At 40.2% G+C, this 22,680-nt stretch overlaps 1 protein-coding gene across 1 annotated transcript in view; it reads right to left on the reverse strand.

The window, feature by feature from the left end:
* Window positions 1-1,043: 1,043 nt before the first annotated feature.
* LOC145342119 (sodium- and chloride-dependent neutral and basic amino acid transporter B(0+)-like) overlaps window positions 1,044-22,680 on the reverse strand; it is a 55,406-nt gene continuing 33,769 nt past the window's right edge. Inside the window, 6 exon segments of the mRNA XM_080187357.1 lie at window positions 1,044-1,706; window positions 5,720-5,890; window positions 5,983-6,092; window positions 9,000-9,099; window positions 12,622-12,740; window positions 19,454-19,579. Coding sequence (XP_080043483.1) covers window positions 1,569-1,706; window positions 5,720-5,890; window positions 5,983-6,092; window positions 9,000-9,099; window positions 12,622-12,740; window positions 19,454-19,579 — 764 coding nt within the window. The 3' untranslated portion in view covers window positions 1,044-1,568.

Raw genomic sequence — 22,680 nt, forward strand, 5'->3', positions numbered from 1 at the left:
GCAATAACCATGTGCAATTTAAATCATCATATAGGTTAGAAAAATCAAATTGGCTAAGGTATCCTTAAGGATGATCGCACAGAATGTATCTGGGATAATTTCTTAAAACAACACATTCTGGAACTATAATAGCTAATCCCTTTAAGGAGTCTTCTGGAGGTTCATGGGACCTGCTCATCCAATCAGTAACTATGCACGAGATCACTCGAGCAGAGGAATTTGCTCAGTTAAACGCTAGACACATGACTAGGACCATTGCATCTGCAAAATTCTGTAAATAGTTGTTGTTCGTAAACATTTATAGCTAGTGTATGATTGTTGGAGCCAAGTTATGACAAGGACCAACAAGGAAAACTTAGACTTGGTGATGTTCAGAGAGACAGAGTTAATTAATGATCCCATAGCTTAGAATCATCTGAACAAAAGTGATCGTATCATCTTAGAATTTTGCATTCAGTCTGATACTGTGAAACCTGGGTGTGAAAATAGTTTCTTAAAAAATACAATTATAAAGGCATGAAAATAAAGTTGGCTACAGTAGACTTGGAAAATATGTTCAAAGGTAAAACTGTAAAGAAATAGTTGCACCCAATTACCACAATTTTGTGGCTGTGTTCAGAATGCAAACGGAAACTTGGACACAAAATATTAACCAACAGAAAAAAGAAGTGCTGGAATAAACTTTCAGGATGGCAACCTGTAATTTGTGGAATTCCACAGTAAACAGTGCTGGGCACTGTTTATAATCTATAATGACTTCAGTTAAGGGACGATTGTATTGTAGCCAATTTTGGTGATAATACAAAAATAATAATAAAGCAACTGGTGAGAGTGACATGAAAAGTTTGCAATGAGACATTGTTTGGTTAAGTGAATGGACAAAAATTTGGCAGATGACGTGTAATGAGGGAAACCGAGATTGTCGTTTTAGTGAAAAAATAGAATAGAAAAACAGAATATTATTTAAATAGAAGGATGGGAGAATGCCATGAAAATATCCTGTTAATATGTTCTACAGTAATTTCAATAATTGAACACTGATATTCTTGTTTGAGCATGCTCTATTTGATTAAAACATACTAAACTCATCATATACAATGCAATGTTACAGATGATACAGAATATGAAGATGTTTACACTCAACTGTACAAATGTGAGATATTCAGTATGAATTGATCAGATATTTAATCTTTTCATTTTGTAACTCAGTTCCTTGGGGGGACTTGGAACCAATCAACAAATCATGATTGTCCATATGCAAAGCTGATATAGTTCAATCAGGGTTTTGAGTCAGTATGTTGGCATTTGGTGATAAAGGTCAGAGTGGATCAAATCCCTCTGTGCTAATCTTATCCACATCCTGTGGCTAATGGAAGGGGAACCCAGCCACTACCAATGTAGGTGGGACTTGTTTTGAGGGCAGAAGATCTTGTCCACAACATTCAGTGATTGGAATCCTCTGTATTAACATTGAGGTAGAACAACCAAAGGTGCAGGAACTTTAGTTCCTACAAAATGTTCAGCAATTCTACCATGTCCTAAATTGGAGCAGAAATTTTTTTAAATTTTCACATCTCAGGAATGACAAGAGGTTGCATTCAGTTAGGAGCTGTTGTAGAATCAGACTTATTTCCGTTTCTTTCTGCTTTGTCTTGTTCCAAATGTAGTCCCCAATCAGGAGCTGATGTGCAAGCAGCAGAAATTTTCTGTAAAGAGAAAATTGAAATGTTTAATCGTTCCTGCTAGATTTTCACCCAACTTGAGGGAAAAAAGTTGATCCTAATCCGATTCTCTAACAGTTTGATTCAACACACAGTTATGTTTTTCAGAAATAATAATCCCTGTTGAAACTCTAATTTATCAAGAAGTATATATCGGTGGTGAATGTAGAGTAATAAGTTCATAATTGGAGTAATGAGGTAGCCACGAGATGGAATAGTTTGTATAAGCAAGACATGAAGCTTAGAGTGCTTAGAATGTGTTATAGTCTAAGTGAGGAGTTTTGGAGAAACATGCTGAAGTTAGACCCAGTCACTCATAGGTAGTGGGAAACTTTTCCATATAGAATAGGCTTCAAGTTACCCAATGAGAGATCCAAATAGTGCTCAAGGTGGAAACTAAATGATAAACCAATGAGATGCACTTAGGAATAATTGCTAAAGAAGTACATCCCTGCCGCTCATTACCATCTTCAAGGAAGTGGGAGAGGAGACAAGGTTAAGGTCTAGAAGGCTTTCTGTGAGAGTTTGGTGGAGGCATTTTAAAGAGAATTGAATAATTATCTGAAGAGAAAGGCTTTTGGGAAAAGACAGGTGAATGGCACAAGCCAAGTTCCTTTTTCAAAGAGTCAGTTGGGACACCAAAGGACCAAATGGCCTCTTCTGTGTTGTAACCATTCTATGAGGTGGAGTGGTTAGTTTGGAGGTCAGTTTCAGAGCTTAGGGTCGAGGCAGCTGGAAGTGCAGCTACCAATGGTGGCGTGATGCAAGTTCGGGAAGCCCAAAATGCAGAATTGAAGCAGTGCAGATACCTTGATGGCAAATGGAGCTGGAAGGGGTTACCAAGATAAAGGAGCAAGACCATTGGAACAAGTTCAGATTAGAAACCTTGTTGGCAGGGTGACTAACCAACAGCTGTGTGGGACTACTGGGCATGTACCGATTTCGGCACTGACAGTGCATGAGCATTGGCCCACTCAGAGCTCTGCTGCCGGCCTCTCCAGCTGGAATAGGCCTTGCGTACTGAATTTTTATGAGATTTACAATTGTGCACTGCAAGAGTGTGGGAGATTCGAAACTCCCACTGAAAAAAACAGCACGGTTTACTCTGGTTTTTATGCAAATTCGGCATTTAGAATTTGTTTGGGAGAATCACCCCAAATATCTGCAGACGGAACATGAAACAAAAATATAAAAACAAGGAAAGCAACGGGAAAGATAATATTTTGAAAGAAGAGACAGTTTATAACCTGAAAGTTGAATAAACAACTTAAGAAGTGACTTGTAAAGGCCTTGATTTGTAGTATTGTTTTGTACAGAAGCGAGACTTGGATCAGAGAAACAGAAGACCAAAATGCTCAATAGCTTTGAAATATGGGCTGGACAAGAATGGAAAAGACCAGTTGGACAGAAAAGGCAACAAATGAAGAAGTGTTGTAGATAACAAACAAACAAAGAAATTTGCTGAACATGATAGCGAAAAGGCGCATCTTGATAATAAACAGACTTGTAAGTAAGAAATGTTAGGAAGGGAAGATTTCAAGAGGAAGAGGAAGTAAGGGAATATCAATGCTGGACGTTGTGGAAATTGAGGGAGGTTATTGCAAATTAAAAGCTGACGATAGAGAAATATGGAAAGACTACCATGAGACAAGGATCTATTTTCGGACAGAGCATACATAATGATCATGATGAGTAACACACAATTCTTCTTGCCTCTGCTCACTTGTTGCTGATATCCAGACTGTAACTGTTAAATCCTATCCTCCGCAAACCTGAGGTCATCCAAAGCTCCGCTACTGACACTGTTACTCACGTTAAGACTGGTTCACCCATGACTCTTGTTTCCCATTGACCTACATTGACTCCTGCTTAAGCAACATCATGGTTATAAAATTCTCATTCCAGTGTTCAAATTTCTCTATGACCTTACACCTCTGTTCTCACCCCAAACTGTCCAAGATATTTGCAGTTCTCTTATGTGCCTTCAGCTGCTCAGTTCCTAAGCTCGGGAATTACTTCCCTTTTTCAGAAACCTCTTATGTTCCTGAAAAACTATTCTTTGACCATGTTTTTTGTTTTCTACCCTAATATCTCCTTAAGTGACTGAGTGTCAGATGTTGATATGGAACCCTTTTGTGAAGTACCTCTGACATTTTATTTCATTGAAGGCACCATATACATATAAGTTGCTGCTGTTGTTATCAAATAGATGGTGAGAGATTGGAAAAACTTCTGGAAAAGGAAATTTTAGGGGACAAAATTGGCTAGCCCCAGAAATCAAGGGATTTTATAAGATTACTGTTGTGTATTTGGGGAATTACTGTGTGGCATGGCCCCTTTAAGATGACCAGCATGTGATCACTCTGTGACATCATCGGGGTTGCCACTGTGTGCCAGCAGTTGGAGATTGAAACCTTTACAGTGCACGCCTATAATAAATCTGCCTTCTCTTTTTATTAAAACTGGACCACCTGAATTGAACTGCTCTCTGCACTATCCCTCCCCCAGCCACAGACAACACACTAACTATAACCAGATAATCCATTTTTGTAGTCACTTCTAAGAGGCAGGTTATCAGGTCCAGGGGACTTGTCAGTCTTTAGTCCCATTTAACCTTTAAATCTTCTTTTCCGGTGGTAATAATTGATTTAATTTCCTTCCTCTTATTTGGGCCTGATTTTCTATTTTTGGGACGTTTTTAGCAACTTATACCATGACAGCTGATACAAAATACTTGTTTAACGTTTATGCCATTTCTTTATTTTCAATTATTAATCCCCCAGTCTCATTTTAGGCATCTTTTGCTGGCTTCCAAAATCTTTCCTACCTTCTGGCCCATCACTATTCTTTATAACATTTTACACCCTTTCTTTCAATTTTGTCCTATACGTTCACTTGTAGAATGTGGGCTTCACTGGTTAAGCCAGCATTTATTGCTCATCCCTAATTAACTTCATGAAGGTAGTCATCAGCTACCTTCTTCAACAACTGTAGTCCAGGCTTTACAGGTACACCTGTAATCCTGCAAGGGAAATTTAATACCATCTTTAACTTCCCTTATTAACAATGGATTTTTCCATCTCCTCATAGAGCCTATGTGCAGTCCTCCTATGGATAGTATTATTCAATCCCACTAAAGTCAATGAACCATTGAATGGCTCACTATATTTTCCAGCCCTGCCCCCACCATGGCTGGGCAGAAAACTTCTGTCCTTCATTTGTCAATCAAATATATAATTGTTAAGAGAGCTATGAAATGTCTGCTATTGATTATCTACCAACTTTTAATTGATATTTTCTGTATATTTTGTTGGATTCTGTCTGTATACTTCTGTAATTTTCTTTATTTAATTTAACACATGAGATTCAGGGCCAGGTTCTTCACCTTGAAACTGAACATGAAATTCTAGCATGTTATGATCATTCCTCCCTGGCAGATTGTGCATTCAATATTTAGCTTTGCCTCCTGACATATTGCCAGGTCTAAAATAGCCTGTTCCAGAGTTGGTTCCACAATGTGTCATTATACAAAACAGTCCCAAGTACAATCAATGAATTCATCCTGCAGGCCAGTATTGCTAATTTGGTTTGTCTAATCTGTATGAAAATTGTTGCTGATAATTATTGCAGTAAAGTCTATAGAATCCCTACAGTGCAGAACTCAACTCAAATCTGCACCGACTCTATGAAAGAACATCAGACAGGCCCTACCCTCTGCCCTATCCCCATAATCCCATGCATTTACCATGGCTAATTCCCCCCCTAACCTCTACACCTTGGGACATTAAGGAACAATTTATCAAGACCAATCTACCTAACCTGCACATCTTTGGACTATGGGAAGAAACCGGAGCACCCAGAGGAAACCCAGCCAGACACAGGGACAATGTGCAAAGTCACAAGACAGTCACCCAGGGCCAGAATCGAACCTGGGTCCATGACGCTGTGAGGCAGCAACACCCCATTATTTACTGCAAAATATCAAAGTATTTCCTTACCTGGTAAAGGGTAGAGCCCTCAGCTTGGACAACCCTCACAATGGCAATAATAGGGATCCACATAATACAGAGAATGATTGTACAGCAGCCAAGTGCTGTTACCCAGACAGGGTACTCGATAGATCCATATGTTGGTGGGGCAAGTGTCATTAGTGACCAGACTAAAATTACCTGAATGATGTGAAGGGATAAACAATTAGGTGCAATATTTTCAGTCTGATTGTTTTAGTTTAAATCATTCATAAAATGTGACATTTCCTTACTGCCAGACAACACGGAGAGATAAGAATCCAACACATTCTCCACCACAGCCAGAAGAGCCAGTTCCTTTCCCCAATCATCATCTCAATATCCTTGATGAATTTGTTGGCCCCTGTGAACAAGAATGAAGAAACAATCATTGATGCCCTACAGTGCAGGAGGGGGGGTCATTCGGACCATTGAGTCTGCACCAACTATCTGACAGAGCATCTTAACTAGGTACACTCTCTTGCCCTTAACTCCACATATTTACCCCACTAATCCCCCAAATCTGCACATCTTTGGACTATGGGAAGAAACTGGAGCACCTAGTGGAATCCCACACAAACACGGGGAAGATGTGCAAAGTCCACACAGACAGTCACCCAGGGCCAAAATTGAACCCGAGTCCATTACACTGTGAGGCAGCAACGCTAACCATTCCACCACTGTGCTGTATCTTGCTTAAAGAACCCTATTATTTACTAGAAAGTATCAAAGTATTTGATACCTGGCACAGGGTAAAGCCATCAGCTTGGGCAACCTCACAATGGCAATAGACAGTCAATAATGACACAGACTGTCACCCAAGGCTGGAATCAAACCCACGGGTCCCTGCTATTGTGAGGCCACCATGCTAACCACTGTGCAGCCCACTTTGTTTGTCCATTCTTCAGGGCAGCCTGTTTACTGCAACAGTTCATCTTGTAGTGAACCTCATTAACAAGCAAGTTAAATGAGAGAAGAAATCACAGCTACAATAAATACAACAAGATAGGAGGAAAAAACAGAAAAAGATGCAAGTTTTGTGCTAGGCTAGTGGGGAGTATTTAGAGATCTGCACTGCAATAAGAAACATTTCAAGGAAGTTTGGCCTGGTGGGGTAGTGAAATGGAACGAAGCAACAGAGGCAGCTGAGCAGATGGTATTGAACTTATTGACAAAAAGCAAATTGATGTTGCAGTTGTCCCACAGATTCTTTCAAGTCTGCATCTGTTGGACTTGAATGAGTGGAGGTGAGGACTGTACTGGGGGAAAGGCCAGGGTCAGAAAGAGTGATGACTTTTATGAACTGCAGCTTGAAAGGTGGAGGTGAGGATGTGGCTAAGCAAATCAGTGGATGAGAAATGTGAAATTTTGAAAGTGCAGTTGAAATTGAATTGAGTGACAGTTTTCTCCAGGGATGGATACAGAAGAAAATCAGGAAGAAGTTTGAAAGGGGAACGTGGATAGTGATTGATACTGGGAAGATATCAGAGAAGTTTTATCTGTGATTGATGTGATAAGACTACTACATGAATTTGTAGTCTAGGGGTGGCTGTGAGCATAGGTTGGAGAATTTACACAGAGGGAGAGATTTAGAGAGGATAAGTGGGAAATAAACTCAGGACAGTGAGCATGATGAGTTAAGATGGAGGTTGATGTCACCAAGGATGAGAAGGCAAGAATGTTCCCAATGGTGGGGGAAACTGGAACTAGGGGTCTTAGTTTGAAATTAAGGGGTAAATCTTTTAGAACTGAGGTGAGGAGAAATTTCTTCACCCAGAGTGTAATGAATGCATGGAATTCACTACCACAGAAGTAGTTGAGGTCAAAACATTGTCTGAATTCAAGAAGAAATTAGATACAATTCTATGGGCTGGAGGGCTCAAGGGATACAGGGCAGAATCAGGATATTAAATTTGATGATCAGCCATGAGCAAAATAAATAGCGGGGCGAGCTCAAAGGGCCGAGTGGCCTACTCCTGGTTCTAGTTTCTACGTATCTCCTGTGTTTAAAATTTATTGTACTTGGAAAGGTTGTAGAGGATTATGATTTTGGAAGAGAAGTTAAGTTGGTGGAACAAGGTTAGATATTCAAATAAGAAGAAAGTGCCAGAGGGAAGGGAATCAGGTCAAGGCATGACCTCATGAGAAATGCTGCAGCACCACGGCAAGTCTTTATGGGGCGGGTGGTGGAAGATGTAGTTGGGTGGGAAAGGAAAAAGTGTCATCATCACTCCATTAAGACTATGATATCAATGCAATCACCCACAAAAAAAATTAGTAGAGGGCAAGGGCACAATTCACAACTAAGTTATCAAACATTCTGAAGGCATGGAAGGATAGTTAGACCTGATCACTGTCAGATTTCAGTCAGGATTTCAAACAGGATGAATAAATTGTTGCCTGTCACCAAGATGATTTTCTGTGAAAGTAAAACAATTGTATACATCATGGGGAATTCACTTTAGTCAAGGCTCATGTTTCAGATGTTCCTGAGATGGACAAGCCCTCTCATTAAAATAGGGAGTCTTTCGTCAAGAGTAAAATAGAAGATGGATGCCAGGAGATCAAAAGGAACATAATAAACACACTGAAACTGACCTTGTTCTGTTGCTCCTTCTGCTTTGATAGATGGGAGAAATGAGATATTGACTGGTGAGATGGTTAGCAATTATACAGCTCAGGATAAAGGTGTTTGAACAACATCCCCTTCATCAATCAGCATAAAAAAGGCTGCAGCAAAATGTACTCCAACATTAATCCAGCAAGAATATCGGATCATGGGTGACTGATGCTGAAAGCACTGCCTGTCTCATATTGGCTTTTGGAACCAAATGTAGAGAGATTAATATGGATGTTCAGAGGGGACGTGAGGAAAAATGTTTTGACCCAAACGATGGTGGGAATCTGGAACTTACTGCCCGAAAGGATGGTGGAAGCACAAACCCTCACAACACTTAAGAAATACTTTGATAAGGATTTGCGATGTGAAAGCATACAAGGCAATATGCCAAGTGCTGGAAAACAGGATTAGAATAGATAGTTGTTTTGACCTGTACGGAGCAGCATGATAAGCTGAAGGTTCTTCGCTGTACTATAGACTTCTATAACTCTATAGCTTTAATTAAGGAGAGTATTTGAATTCTCAACATTCTTAGAAATGAAGAATCACCTATACCACATCGCCATTTCAATTGCCTTGATTTTTCGAGAGACAGGAAAATCCATACAAATATTTTTAAATTTAATTATTTTGTTTGGTTTCAGTGCTTACCATAGATCCAGCTGAGACCGATGAGTTCCAGCAGAGCTACCGTAATAACAATCCACCCAGTACAGAAATAATCCACAAAATTTAACCAGTAAATCCCGGCCTAAAATTAAATGTTAAGTTAGAAAGTGCTGCATAGAAAAATCCATAACATTCTGTAATTCAAATTAAAAGATTAATGAGATATGAAAAATTTACACCAAATTCTAACCTGCCTTTTCAATTTTTAACTCTTTCCTTTTATTTTTGGTGTCAACTATCTTCTCTGTACCCCTTCAATAACTGAACATCCCAGTGGAAAAAGCAAATTGCATGCAGTTCTCCAGATGTGATCTTACTCTATATCCTTGCTATCTATCTCAATGCCATGTTTTAACTGCCTGGAATTATTATGCGAACAGTATTAGTGGCAATCTTTTTCTCTGAGCCACAAGTTTCCTTAGGGCTCGTTTCCTGTGGAATCTACATTCATAATACAATCAGATAGATTTGAAATTTCCTGGCCTGTACTGCTGGCGAGATTCTCCAACCCGCCGGTGGCGACCCTGCGCAGTCGGTTCTCTGGCATGTTTAATTAATGTTATTTTCTTCTACTAAAATCTAATTGGTGGTTCTGTGACTCTGTTCTTCCACGCTTTCTAGAAAAAGTTAGTTTATAATCTGAGCCAGGGTTTCAATTCTGGGATCTTCCCATCCAATTATAACATCAACCGAGATTATGACAAACATATTGATCACACTGTTTTTGTTGATGAATTTTCTGGTATCAACTCCAAAATTAACTTTCCTCGTTTGAGGTCATGTCCCCTGGTTCCACCATTTAAATATTTCTAATATCCTTCGTAAACAAGAGGCTACTTAAGTTAATTGGCTTGATGGCTAGTGTGTGGTTCAGAGTAATGCCGACAGTGCAGGTTCAATTCCCTTTCCATCTGAGATAGAATTTGAACTTGGCTAATATGCACCTTTAGGAGTGTCCATGTAAATCCTGGGCAAGAATAAATATTGATTTTGCAGGCCATTTAAGGTGCAGGGGCAATTTTCTCCCCATAACCAAAGTGTCCAATGGGCAAGAAAACGGGAGATTGTCTCGCCCTTTTTTTTTGGCAAACTGCGTTTGATGAATTTACAGCGCTCTGTGCAACATAGAGGCTGTCAGGCTAATCATGTTCTACGGTGCTCTCTTCAGAAGTGAAGGCCTCCCATCCGCTTCACATACTCTGATTTGGTCCTGCCTCCAGCCAATCCCAGGCCAATCGTTAAGCGGTGGAAAATACCCCCCCCCCTCAATCCCCTACCCATCCCAGTGATGCGGGGGAAAGAAATGATCATGAGAGAAGAGGGATGTTATGATGACCATAGAGGTTCATTAGATCTTCCCGTGGAGCTCATTGACTATGAGCTCTTCCATTAGGTGCGTGGAAGTTCACCCAATAGGGATGAAGCAGCAGGGATTTAAAACCAGCTAGCTCCACTCAGGCTAGCAGTCAATAGGCTCGTAACTGATTTGCCCTCTGTAGATACTGAACCGCCTCCAGATACCACTGTAAATAAATGGATGATTGGTGATGGAAACTGGCCTCACTAAAATTATTACAGGAAACAAAAAATTGATTTAACTCATGGAACCAATGACACAAATGCCACAGACAAACGCAGTTTATTAATGAAAGTCAGCACGGAATTTACTTTAAGGGAAACTCATGTTTAATTAACTTGTTTGATATTTTAATAAGGTTACATTGAGTGTTGAGGGTAGTGTTGTTGGTGTGGCCTTAATGGGGTTACAAAAGGCATTTGAAACAATGCCATACAACATATACCTTTTGAGCAAAGGTATAGCTCATGGAATAAAAGGGACAGTAGCAAAATAGATATGCAGAAAGTATTGGTTAATGGATGTTTTTTCAGGCTAGGGGAAGGTATGTAGTGGAGTTCCTCAGTGGTCAGTGTTGGGACCACTGTTTTCCCTGATATACATTAATGACCTACACCTTGGTGTACAAGGGACTATTTCAAAGTTGTCAGGTTATACAAAAATTGAAAACATTGTGAACTGTGAGGGTGTCAGTGTGGAACTTCAAAGGGATGGAGACATATTAGTGGAATGAGCAAGCAGATGGCTAATCTTCTTATAATGTGAACTGATTCATTTTGACAGGAAGAACATGGAGAGACAATATAAAATAAAGTAGAACTCTAAAGGTGCAGGAACAAAGAGTCTGGCTATAAGGGACCTGGGTATCTGTGTGCAAATGTCATTGGAGGTGGCATGACAGGTTGAGAGAGCAATTAATAAAGCATAGAGTATCATGGGCTTTATTAATAGGGCCATAGAATACAAGAACAAGGAGGTTATATAGGATTTGTATAAGACTCTAGTTTGGCCTCAGCTGGAGTATTGCATTAAATTCTTGGCGCCGCACTCTCGGGAGGATGTGAAGGCATTCCAGAGAATGCAGAAATGATCCACAAGAATGATCCCAGGGATGAGGAACTTCAGTTATGAAGATAGATTGGAGACTTCAGGACTGCTTTCCTTTAAGAAAAGAAGGCAGAGAGGAGATTTGATAGAGGATTTCAAAATCATGAGAGGTCTGGATAGAATAGATGGGGAGAGACTAAACCCACTTGCGAAAGGATTAAGGATGAGTGAGCACAGATTTAAATTAATTGGCAAAAGAAGCAAAAGTGAAAAGAGTGATAAAACTTATTCATGCAGTGAGTGGTTGGGGTGTGGAATGCACTGATGAGAGTGTGGTGGAGGTAGATTCAACTGAAGAATTCAAAAAGGAATTAGACTGTTAGCTGAAAAGGAAGAATATTCAGGGTTATGGAGAGATGGTGGATTTTGAGATTTCCTTCTTCAAGATTTCTACAGTGTCAATGTCTTACAGGTTTCCTATCTCTTCCCATGCTCAACTACCTGTAGGGTACAGTTCTCAGACTGAAGTTAGCACTTTCTACATCTAAGATGTCAAACCAAGTTAGTTCAATTTTCAACTTTCTACCTCCCACAGAATTCACTGCATTTATCTTCCAGGGGTTTCTGACATCTGACAGGCAGCATTTTATTTATAATTGATCATCTTGACTTTCCTGAATATTGTAAACCCCTTTTATTTTAATTTCCTATGTTTTGAATTTATCCATGTTTTATCAAAACTCTTGAATGCCACAGCATCATTCAGTTTTGACAATACAGCACTTCCTCTTTGTTTCATTGAAGTGTCCATCTAGATAACCTGTGTAAATCCTATTTTGACAAACCACAACCTTCTGATGAGAGGTGATAGCTGACCGAGCTGATACTAAGGGGGAAACTTACCAAAGTGGTAACTTCAGTTAACTGCACTGAAAGAGAAGATTTCAAGCATTGAACACAATGTAAATCTGACTGATAGCATGATAACAAAGTTAAATTTCATCTGTAGTATCCAGCTTTTGTATTTAGCAGATGGGGAAGGGTCAGTCAGCCCCACACCATCACTGAATAATATTCAATAAGCGGAAAAAACAACACACAAATTTCTTCTTTATTCTCATTCTATGAAATGTATCACCTTTTAGAATTATAACCAGCACTACATGTGGAAAAGTAGCAAATTATTGAAGGATAACTTACCTGTGTTACATAGACAAGACCGAGGAAGTAAAACAACATACAAACGGCAGCTGTCAGATAAAGGCGGTTTAATTGTAAACATGGATGGAACTGGTCCAGCAGTGTTGTGAAAATTGTTTCTGAGGAAAGAAAATGTTTGATATCAGTAATGAATTCAGAATTTATGCAGTACGAGAGAGACCACGGGAGAGACCAATTCCCTGCGAACAGAGACATTTTAGATGGGGAAAGATTTGTTTATCCACGCGTCGATTCTCTGAAACATATATTTTACTCAATCCTGTTACTCTGATATGTGGGAGGTTTTTAGAGAAAACCATATGTTTATAATCCTCAGGCACCAAGGGAGGAATTTGAACATTAAAAAGCTTGAATCGAGTAGGAAGGGGAGGTTAAAACCCCAGGAATCTGTTTCCTAATCAAAACACCCTTCAACCGTCCATTCCTGGCTTTAATTGAAATTTATAGAAACATAGAAAATAGGTGAAAGAGTAGGCCACTCAGCCCTTCGAGCCTGCACCACCATTCAATATGATCATGGTTGATCATGCACTTTCAATTTTCCACTTGCGCTTTCTCTCCATTCCCCTTGAGCTCTTTATCCATCCTATGAGATCTCCTCTCGTTCTTCTAAATTCCAGTGCATACAATCCCAGTCAATCTTCATATGTCAGTCCTCCCATTCCAGGAATCAGTCTGATGAACCTTCGCTAGACTCCCTCAATAGCAATAATGTTCTTCCTCAGACTAGGAGACCAAAACTGCATACAATATTCAAGGTGTGGCCTCATCATGGCCCTGTATAATTGCTGCAAGATATTCTTACTCCTATACTCAAATCCTGTTGCTATGAAGACCAGCATACCGTTAGCTTTCCTCGCTGCCTGCTGTACCTGCATGCCAACCTTCAGCAACTTTTACACCATGACACCCAGGTCACATTACACTTCCTCTTTTCCTAAACTACCAACATTCAGATAATCTTCCTTTCTGTTTTGAAGGTGGGTGGGTGGTCAACCAATGTTAAAGATGCAGTTGGGTAATTGAACATGATAACAAAATTACTGATGTCAATCAGCTTTCTTGGGACTTTGTATATTAGGAGGTGAGTGTAGGGTAAAGGGTTAACACTAATGCTCACTAATGTATATGTCTAAGGAGCTATGTCACAACAATATCATTCACTGAGAGAAGATGTTTGACACATCACTGAGAGTAGCTTCAGTTCTGTCTTGGTCTTAATTAATCTTTGTAAATAGATTGCATGCAAGTAAGAATCTTTGCACAAAAGACCACTGCATCCAGCAAGATCTTTTGTAGAGTAAGAAGCCAATGAATTCTGAGATAAACCAACAGTGATAGATGATGGCAGCAGTGACCACATCTATAGAGAAACAGTAGAAAACAGTGTGAAAAGACTCATGAAATGCAGCAACAGTGCAGAGCAGCTGGTGAAGGACTTTGAAGACAAACAAATAACAAGAGAAGCCTAGTAACCGATAAGGCAATGTACACAGGAAAAGATAACCTCGATCCAAGATGAGAAATGACCAGCACTTTGCCTCACCCAGAATCATTAAAAAACATAAAGACCCCCAATGAGCAGCAGCAAAGTTGGCAAAGTCATTTTACCAAAACATCTCAGGTCTTGGGAGTAAAGAGAACAAAGATCAAGTTAGCTATTTCTTGTCTGCTATGCTCCCTGCATTATATAACATTCTGCCCAGACGGGTTGAATGAAGGGACAGTCTCTGACAAGATGTCATTGGAGTCTTTGATCATACTTCAGTCTTTGTAAAAATATTCTCATGATGGGGCAAAGTTCAATCAATACAAACAAAAATTAGGTGAGGAGAATTATTCATTCATCAATGAACTGTATGATCCTGCTAAAAAATTGAGAGTATGGAACGCAAAAAGATGACATGATCTGAGATTGGATAGTTGTTGGCATTTTAATTGAAAATCTCTCCGACTTCATAAAATCTTGAAGTTTTAAATTAAACAAACTGTACAACACGTTGGAGGCATAGTAAGAAGTCTAACAAAACCAGGTTAAAGTCCAACAGGTTTATTTGGTAGCATGAGCTTTCGGAGTGTCACTCCTTCTTCAGGTGAGTGCAGGATATGTTTTACAAACAGGGCATATATAGACACAAACTCAATTACAAGATAATGGTTGGAATGCAAGTCTGAACAGGTAATCAAGTCTTTACCGGTGCAGACAATGCAAGTGGAGAGAGGGGTAAGCACAGGTTAAAGAGGTATGAATTGCCTCAAACCAGGGCAGTTAGTGAGACTTTGCAAGCCCAGACAAGTCGTGAGGGTTACAGATGGTGTGACATGAACACAAGGTCCCAGTTGAGGCCGCCCTCATGTATGCAGAAGTTGGCTATAAGTTTCTGCTCAGTGATTCTGCGTTGTCAAATGTCATGAAGGCCACCTTGGAGAAGGCTTACCCAAAGATCAGAGGCTGAATGCCCTTGACTGCTGAATGTTTCCCTGACTGGAGGGGAACACTCCTGCCTGTTGATTGTCGAGCAGTGTCCGTTCATCCATTGTCATAGTGTCTGCATGGTCTCCCCAATGTATCATGCCTTGGGACATCCTTTCCTGTAGCATATCAGGTAGACAATGTTGGCCAAATCACCAGAGTATGTACCGTGTACCTGGTGGATGGTATTCTCATGTGAGATGATGGCATCCATGTCGATGATCTGGCATGTCTTGCAGAGGTTGCTGTGGCAGAGTTGTGCGGTGTTGTGGTCACTGTTCTCCAGAAGATTGGGTAGTTTGCTGTGTACAATTGCCTGTCTGAGGTTGCACTGTTGTTTGAAGACAAGTAGTGGGGGTGTGGTGATGGCCTTGGCAAGATGTTTGTCTTCATCAATGACATGTTGAAGGCTCTGGAGAAGACGTCATATCTTCTCCTTTCTGGAGAACTACTGAACAACGAAGGGTACTCTGTCCGCCATGTTCCGTGTTTGTCTTCTAAGGAGGTCTATGCAGTTTTTCACTGTGGCATGTCGGAACTGTTGATCGATGACTCGAGCGCCATATCCTGTTCTTATGAGGGCGTTTCTCAATGTCTGTAGGTGTATCTTGCGATCCTCCTCATCTAAGCATATCAGTATATGGAGGGCTTGTCCGTAGGGGATGGCTTCTTTAATGTGTTTAGGGTGGAAGTTGGACAAGTGGAGCATCGTGAGGTTATCCTCACTCGGATAAGAGTTAGGAGTGAGGTGATGCTATGCAAGAGATCTTTTCACCGCTCACTAAGCAAAGTGGTGTGCTGATATGGTACCAGTCCCAAAGCCCATACAAATCTGCACTAATCTAATACAAGGTAGTGGAAAGAGAAATACATCTGATGGCATTGGTAGATCCAAACTTGGCCAAACTTGCAAAAGCACAATTTTCAACTTGATGTCAACAGTGGATTTTGGCAGTTTACCATTGGATCAGGAGTTCAAACTCTGAACTATTTTCATTACACTTGACATCACAGCAGCCCCTGAAAATTGAAAGTCCAATATAATGCAGCTCATGGAAGGTACATGCCACATGGACAACATCTTGATCCATGGGTCAACAAAACAGGAATGTGACAAATAAGGAAGTCTGACTAATGCGCAAGGGGCTTCCTTGACAATCAATGATAATGTGAGTTCTCTAGAGTCACAATAAAGATCTTAGGGTGCATTACACAAGCAACTGTAATTAGTGCAGACGCACAGGAAACAAAGACAATAAAAGAGTCCTTGTCTACTAGAAATGTAAAAACGTTCCAAAGGTTATCGTCAACCAACTAGGTAACTTAAAGGCAAAACACTGTGGATGCTGGAATCTGAAATAAAAACAGAAACTCAGCAGATTTTACAGCATCTGTAGAGAGAGAATAGAGCCAATGTTTCAAGTCTGGATGACCTTTTGTTAGAGCACATCCAGACTCAAGATGTTGGCTCTATTCTCTCTCCACAGATTCTGTCAGACCTGATGAGTTTGTTTGTCATTTTCTGTTTTTGTTGCAATTAGGTAACCTCCTGCCTTACTTAGCCCAGATGAATGAACCCCTTAGGCATCTTTTATGATTGGTCCAGCGCTATGCCTGATCCTATCATTTTAGTAAATCAATGCAATGCCAACATCCTCAGAGTCCTAGTCCATTGCGACGCTGGATTTCCACCACTATGACAGCCAATGCATCTGCAATGGGGCTTAGAGCAGGTCCAAAGTGATAGCAAAATAAGAGCTTTTTGCTACATGTCTAGTTCATTAACTGAGACTGAACAGCAATGTGCTTTGATTGAAAAGGAAGTGACTTGGGCATGTGAGAAGTTCTCTGATAATGAACTGAGCTTTCACTTTAAGATTGAGACAAATCGCAAGCTATTATAGCCCCGTTGAAATCAAAATAAATCACAAAGATGTCACTCAGGATTCAGTGATTCTGATTTCAATTCATGCAATACCACACTACTGTGGCAGATTTACAGGGGAGGTACCAGATTACAGCTGATACACTGTCCAGGATACCCACTATTTACTCAATATAGGACAATAAAACCATCATAGCGGAAGGTGAAGCCTTCACAGCCTTGATGACCAAATATTTGCTGGCAACAGACCAGAAGTTGTATGAATTTCACATAGCCTAAAAGCAAGGTGAAGGGTGAGTCCTGATTTGTATATACTGATTAGGCAGGTGGCTACAGTACATGTCAAGCAATCCTATCTTGAGGAAATATTCAAATATTGTCACCACTTCAGCGTTGTTGATGATCTCTTGGTGTCTGATGCAATAATGGTGGTTCCACAAGCTTCCTCCCTGGAAAGCCTTGAGAAGATCCACCAAGGGCACCTTGGTGTAACCAAGTGTTAAGCCAGGGCACAGTAATCTGTATGGCAGCCAGGAATTTCACACTCTATTGAACAGATGCTCTTCCGTTGTGTTACCTGTACCTACATAGCCTCACCTCTGAACTTTTTATTATCTCCTTGAAGAAAATGTTCTCTAATCACAGCATTCTGGACACTGTCACCTTTATAATGGACCACAATTCATCAATGAATTCTTCCAATCCTTTGTAGCATCAGCTGGACTTGTGGCCACCAGCTCCCCAAAATTCCCTCAATTTAATGCAGAAGCTGGGTGAGGAGTATGCACTATAACCAATCTCCTCAGCAAGAATCAAGACTTTGAGCTCATCCTGCTTAGTTATTGCTCCAACAATTACATATTGGGTTTTTGCCAATCAAGTTTCTCTTGCGTTATAGACTACAGACCCAGCTTCCTTTCCTGCCCCACATCTTGCTACCAAATGTCATGGTGGAAAACCATGATTGAGCTAGGAAAAAACCTATTGAGCTATTCGAGTTTGTATGTTGAACCAAAGACATAGGTCTCAAGATCTTTGGATACCTGGAACAGGAGAGAATTTGGATCAGAGACTGGAACTGTACAGGAACAGTAATTAAGAAGCTACAGCAACTGCAACCATATCTGGTTGAGGCAGTCAGGCATCATTTGCAAGAACAGATTTGCCCTAAACTCAATGGACAGAAAACCATTAACAGCATGGGCAGAGTATGCTGAATTGCAAGGGAGCATCACACCAACCTAATCAGGACGAAGAGAAATGAGGAGGGACAACCTCCAAGAACTGATTTCAGAGCAACAAGTTTCCATTCTACCTCAGAAGGAGCCCTGCACTCATTTAAGAAGAGCTCCTTAAGAGAAGAGTCTTTGAGACTGATGTAGGAGCACGTACAAATAATAATATGGGGACAAAGAATCAGGTGAGGAGGACACAGATGTAGAATAAAAGGGTAACTCTAATGATAGCTACTGAGCATGTGTTTTAGCACTGCTGATTCAGTGCCAGGGACCCAGGTTCAATTCCCGGCTAGGGTCACTGTCTGTGTGGAGTTTGCACATTATCCTCATGTCTGCATGGGTTTCCTCTAGGTGCTCTGGTTTTCTCCCACAGTCCGAAAGATGTGCTGGTTAGACGCGTTGGCCATGCTAAATTCTACCTCAGTGTGCTCGAACAGGTGCCGGAGTATGGCAACTAGGGGATTTTCGCAATAACTTCATTGCAGTGTTTTGACAAGCCTAGTTGTGACACTAATAAATAAACTTAAACTTACTTCAGTGATATCACTAACCGAGTTGAGTGTGAAGCAACTTGGAGAGTAGTTCTCGATGTGTCTTGGTCTCATGTAATCTTTGTAAACAAGCAGCATGTAAATAAATGTTTTTAAACAAAAGAGAATTGCATTGAGCAAGATTTCCCCAAAAGCTAACAAATCCTGAGATGGACCCACAATAACAGAGTGAAAAGCTTTACTCCTACTTTCAAACCAACTGAAGGTATGATCACTCGTAATGGAGAAATTATGATTGAGGATGCATATGATACCAGAATGTGAAGAGTGCAGATATCTCAGATGGTTGTGATGTTGGAAGAGACTACTGAGGTAATGCGAGACAAGACTATAGAGGGATTGGAAAACAAATTTGAGAATTTTAAAATGTAAGGGTTGTGGGACTGGAGATTTAATAAAAGTTGTATTATTATGAAATCTTCCAGATATTGGGGTACCCCGCCCCAAAATGTTACTTTAATGCAGCTGTTAACCCACTTAAGTCAAACAGATTGTGCTCTGCTAAAACTGCGAGTAGAGGACCTCCAGAAAGAAATATTTTTCATTTGTCCACATACTTCACCAACAGTAATTTCTCATTGTATATTATAAACTTAATAATTCAGATAACTTCCTTTTATATAGGTGGATAGAGCTTGCTTAGATAAAGCAACACCATTCTTACCTAGAGCTGCAAACTGAGTATCGAGTCCCAGAGTAATCAACATGAAGAAAAATAAGATGGACCATAAAGGTGCCCATGGCAATTGTGCAAGGGCCTCTGGGTAAGCGATGAAAACCATACCAAAACCTAAATACAAATGAAGTTATACAATTAATGGAGTTCAGTGAGAATGTAAAAGTAAACTCATGTTATTTACTTAAAATCCACTAATTTATCCAGTCAACATTTATGAAAATTTGCTAACGGACTAGCACATAAAAGTTAAAATGGTGCAATAGTGTGTGTTTGCAGTATAAATCACTGAATTTATATTATGCACATTGGAAAGATTTTTTTGGTACCCAAATTGTCAAGACCTTTCATAACTTTAAAGACTTCTATTTGGTCATCATCAGCCTTTTTTTGGGGAAGGGAAAAGGCACCCAGCCTTTCAATCTTATCCTGATATATTTACGGTATCATCCTTGTAAATCTTCTCTGGACTTCTCTCACTTCTTGAATATAGTCATAATGACAGCATCCCAAGATCTCCTGGTACACATTATTTTTCCCCAGATGAGGGATGTAAAGTTGTGGAGCTTCCAGAGGTGTACCTCTGCCACAGTTCAGAATTTCAGCAGGCATTCCATCTGTTCAGGATTTTTATTCAACTCTTGAATGGTGTTTGTAATGTTGCTCAGGACTGGGGTAGTGCCAACAGTGAGTCAGATGGGATCCTGAGGAATGGAGTTGAGTGTATTTAAGTTGAACACAGAGAATGGAATTTTACTTCCTCCCCCACACCCTGTGGCATATTTTATGGCAGCAGAGGCAACCTGTCATTGGCTGGCAGTGGAGTCTCCTGGCCCTGCCATTGACAATGGGGTTTCCCGTCATTTCTACCCTTCATCATCGGGGAACTCAACAAGGGATCCACCACTGGCAGGACGAAAAGATCCTGCCAGCAGGAACGACCAGCAAATCCCGTCCAGAGTCTTGAATGACAAATTCTTCCAAATGGTTTCTCCAGTGAGTACTGACTGATTCCCTGTCTTTGATGAACTTACCTTCATGTTGGCACCAACCAGGATATTCCCTTGAGTGATTGTGAGATAGATTTTCTTGACAATGCTGAAGAAACTGCATGTCATTGGTATCTGCAAGTTCTTGAATCTTCCCTGGTCTTCCTACCCACCATTTGTATAATTTATGTCATGGATTTTATGCTTTACCATTGCCTTCAGACAGCTGGGCTGATGCTTCTGACAACAATGCAGTAAAACAACTGACAATTGTCTCAACAGAAAAATATCAGCCCAACCATCTGGCAATGCACAGGATGTACATTACTAGACGATTGTGTTCACTACAAAATGTATTAGTAATTAACAGTAATGCAGTATTAGTAATTTGTATTATCAATAAATAAAAGCAACTTAGAAATGTACTTAGAAATACTCAATGTGCTTAAAATGATTCATATTATAAATATACCAAGTCATGAATTCATTCAATTCATTTTCATTTGCAAAATATTGAAAATCGACGAAGTATAATATGCATACAGTGTAAATAATTGACCATTTATCAAATGTTATGATATTAATTGCTTCATGATTTCTTGTTCTCAAATGATTTGGCACGTTCACATTTGTAATAGGAGATGCTGAAATCCCTGCTTATTAAGGGGCTTTTAAAACAAAGTAGATTAGTCTAAAATAGGGACCATAATGTGCCTTGTGTATACCAAAGGTATCAATCACTACGTGCTCCCTACAAATATTATATGAAGGCATTGTCTATTAAACACAATATAATTAATAGTAGTGAATTTTTAACAAATATTGTAATTTTAAAATGTAGTTTTAAAGGTATTTGTGAGCTTTCACCAAAAGCAACTGCCCCACAGCATAATGGGGAAATGCAGAACTAGACAGGCCACATTTAAATGGAACAATAAAGTTTAGAACTTAATCAGTGAAAGACTTTGGAAGTCCTTGCAGCTATGAGGTACTAGATAACTTCAAGCACTGCAGATAAAGGAACAACTATCGGAACGGGGGCAGTCAACTCAGTACTGAGGGTGCTACATCTAAATGCATACAATATACTGAACAAGGTAATGAGCTGGGAGCACACATTGTAATTGCAGGGTACAATGTTGTGGGCTTCAGAGACGTGGCTGAAAGGAGATCAGTGGTGGGATCTGAACATCCAAGGATATGGAGTGGGAGCGGAGCCGAGCCGGGACAGACAGAGAGATAGCCGTTAAAGGTAAGACTTTGTTTGTTTTATAATTTGAAAAAAACTGGTAAACTGATATCACAGGAGACTGTGACCTGATTGGCTGGAAGGGAGTCTGGGCTAAATTTGAAAATCTATTCTGAGTTACTGATTTAAATTACTGATTTTAATTTGATTTCAGATCAAGAGGGATAAATAATCAGTTTTAAAAAATAATAGTATTAAAATAGTGTAGGAGACTAGTGGGTCAACTATTAACATTTATAGTGGGAATCTAGCACCAGGGACTGAATAGTTAACTATAATCTAAATTTTTAAGTGTTTTATTTATAAATAAATTCATTAGTGGTATAAATGTCGGTCAGTGAGATAAAGTGTTTCATCTGTGAGATGTGGGAGATCCATGAGGCTTCAAGCGTTCCGGACAATTACACCTGTAGGAAGTGCATCCAATTGCAGCTCCTCACAGACCACATGGATCAGTTGCAGCAGCAGTTGGACACATGTAGGAGTATACAGGTGGCGGAAAGTGTCATAGACAGGAGCTTTGGAGATGTGGTCACACCCACAGTGCAGACAAATAGATGGATGGCTGCTAGAAAGGGCAGGCAGTCAGTGGAGGAATCCCCTGCAGCTATCCCCCTGTCTAACAGGTATACTGTTTTGGATACTGTTTGGGAGGGGAGGGATTGCCTTTCAGGGGAAAACAGCAGCAGCCAGGGCAGTGGCACCATGACTGGCTCTATTGTTCAGCAGGGAGGGTTAAGAAGAATGATAGTTATGGGGGACTCTATGGTCAGGGGTAATGCATTTTGGAAGGTCCAATGCATGTAGGAATTATAGAGTAAATGGTAGAATCCTTAGCAGTAATTATAGGCAGACAGACCTGGGTGTACATGTCCACCGATCACTGACAGTGGCAACTCAGGTGGATAAGGTAGTCATGTAGGCATAGGGCATGCTTGCCTTCATCAGTTGGGGCATTGATTATAAAAATTGGCAGG

The sequence above is a fragment of the Carcharhinus amblyrhynchos genome, chromosome 4 (genome assembly GCF_965287045.1).
Source record: "Carcharhinus amblyrhynchos chromosome 4, sCarAmb.v2.hapA, whole genome shotgun sequence".
Classification (NCBI taxonomy): Eukaryota; Metazoa; Chordata; class Chondrichthyes; order Carcharhiniformes; family Carcharhinidae; genus Carcharhinus; species Carcharhinus amblyrhynchos.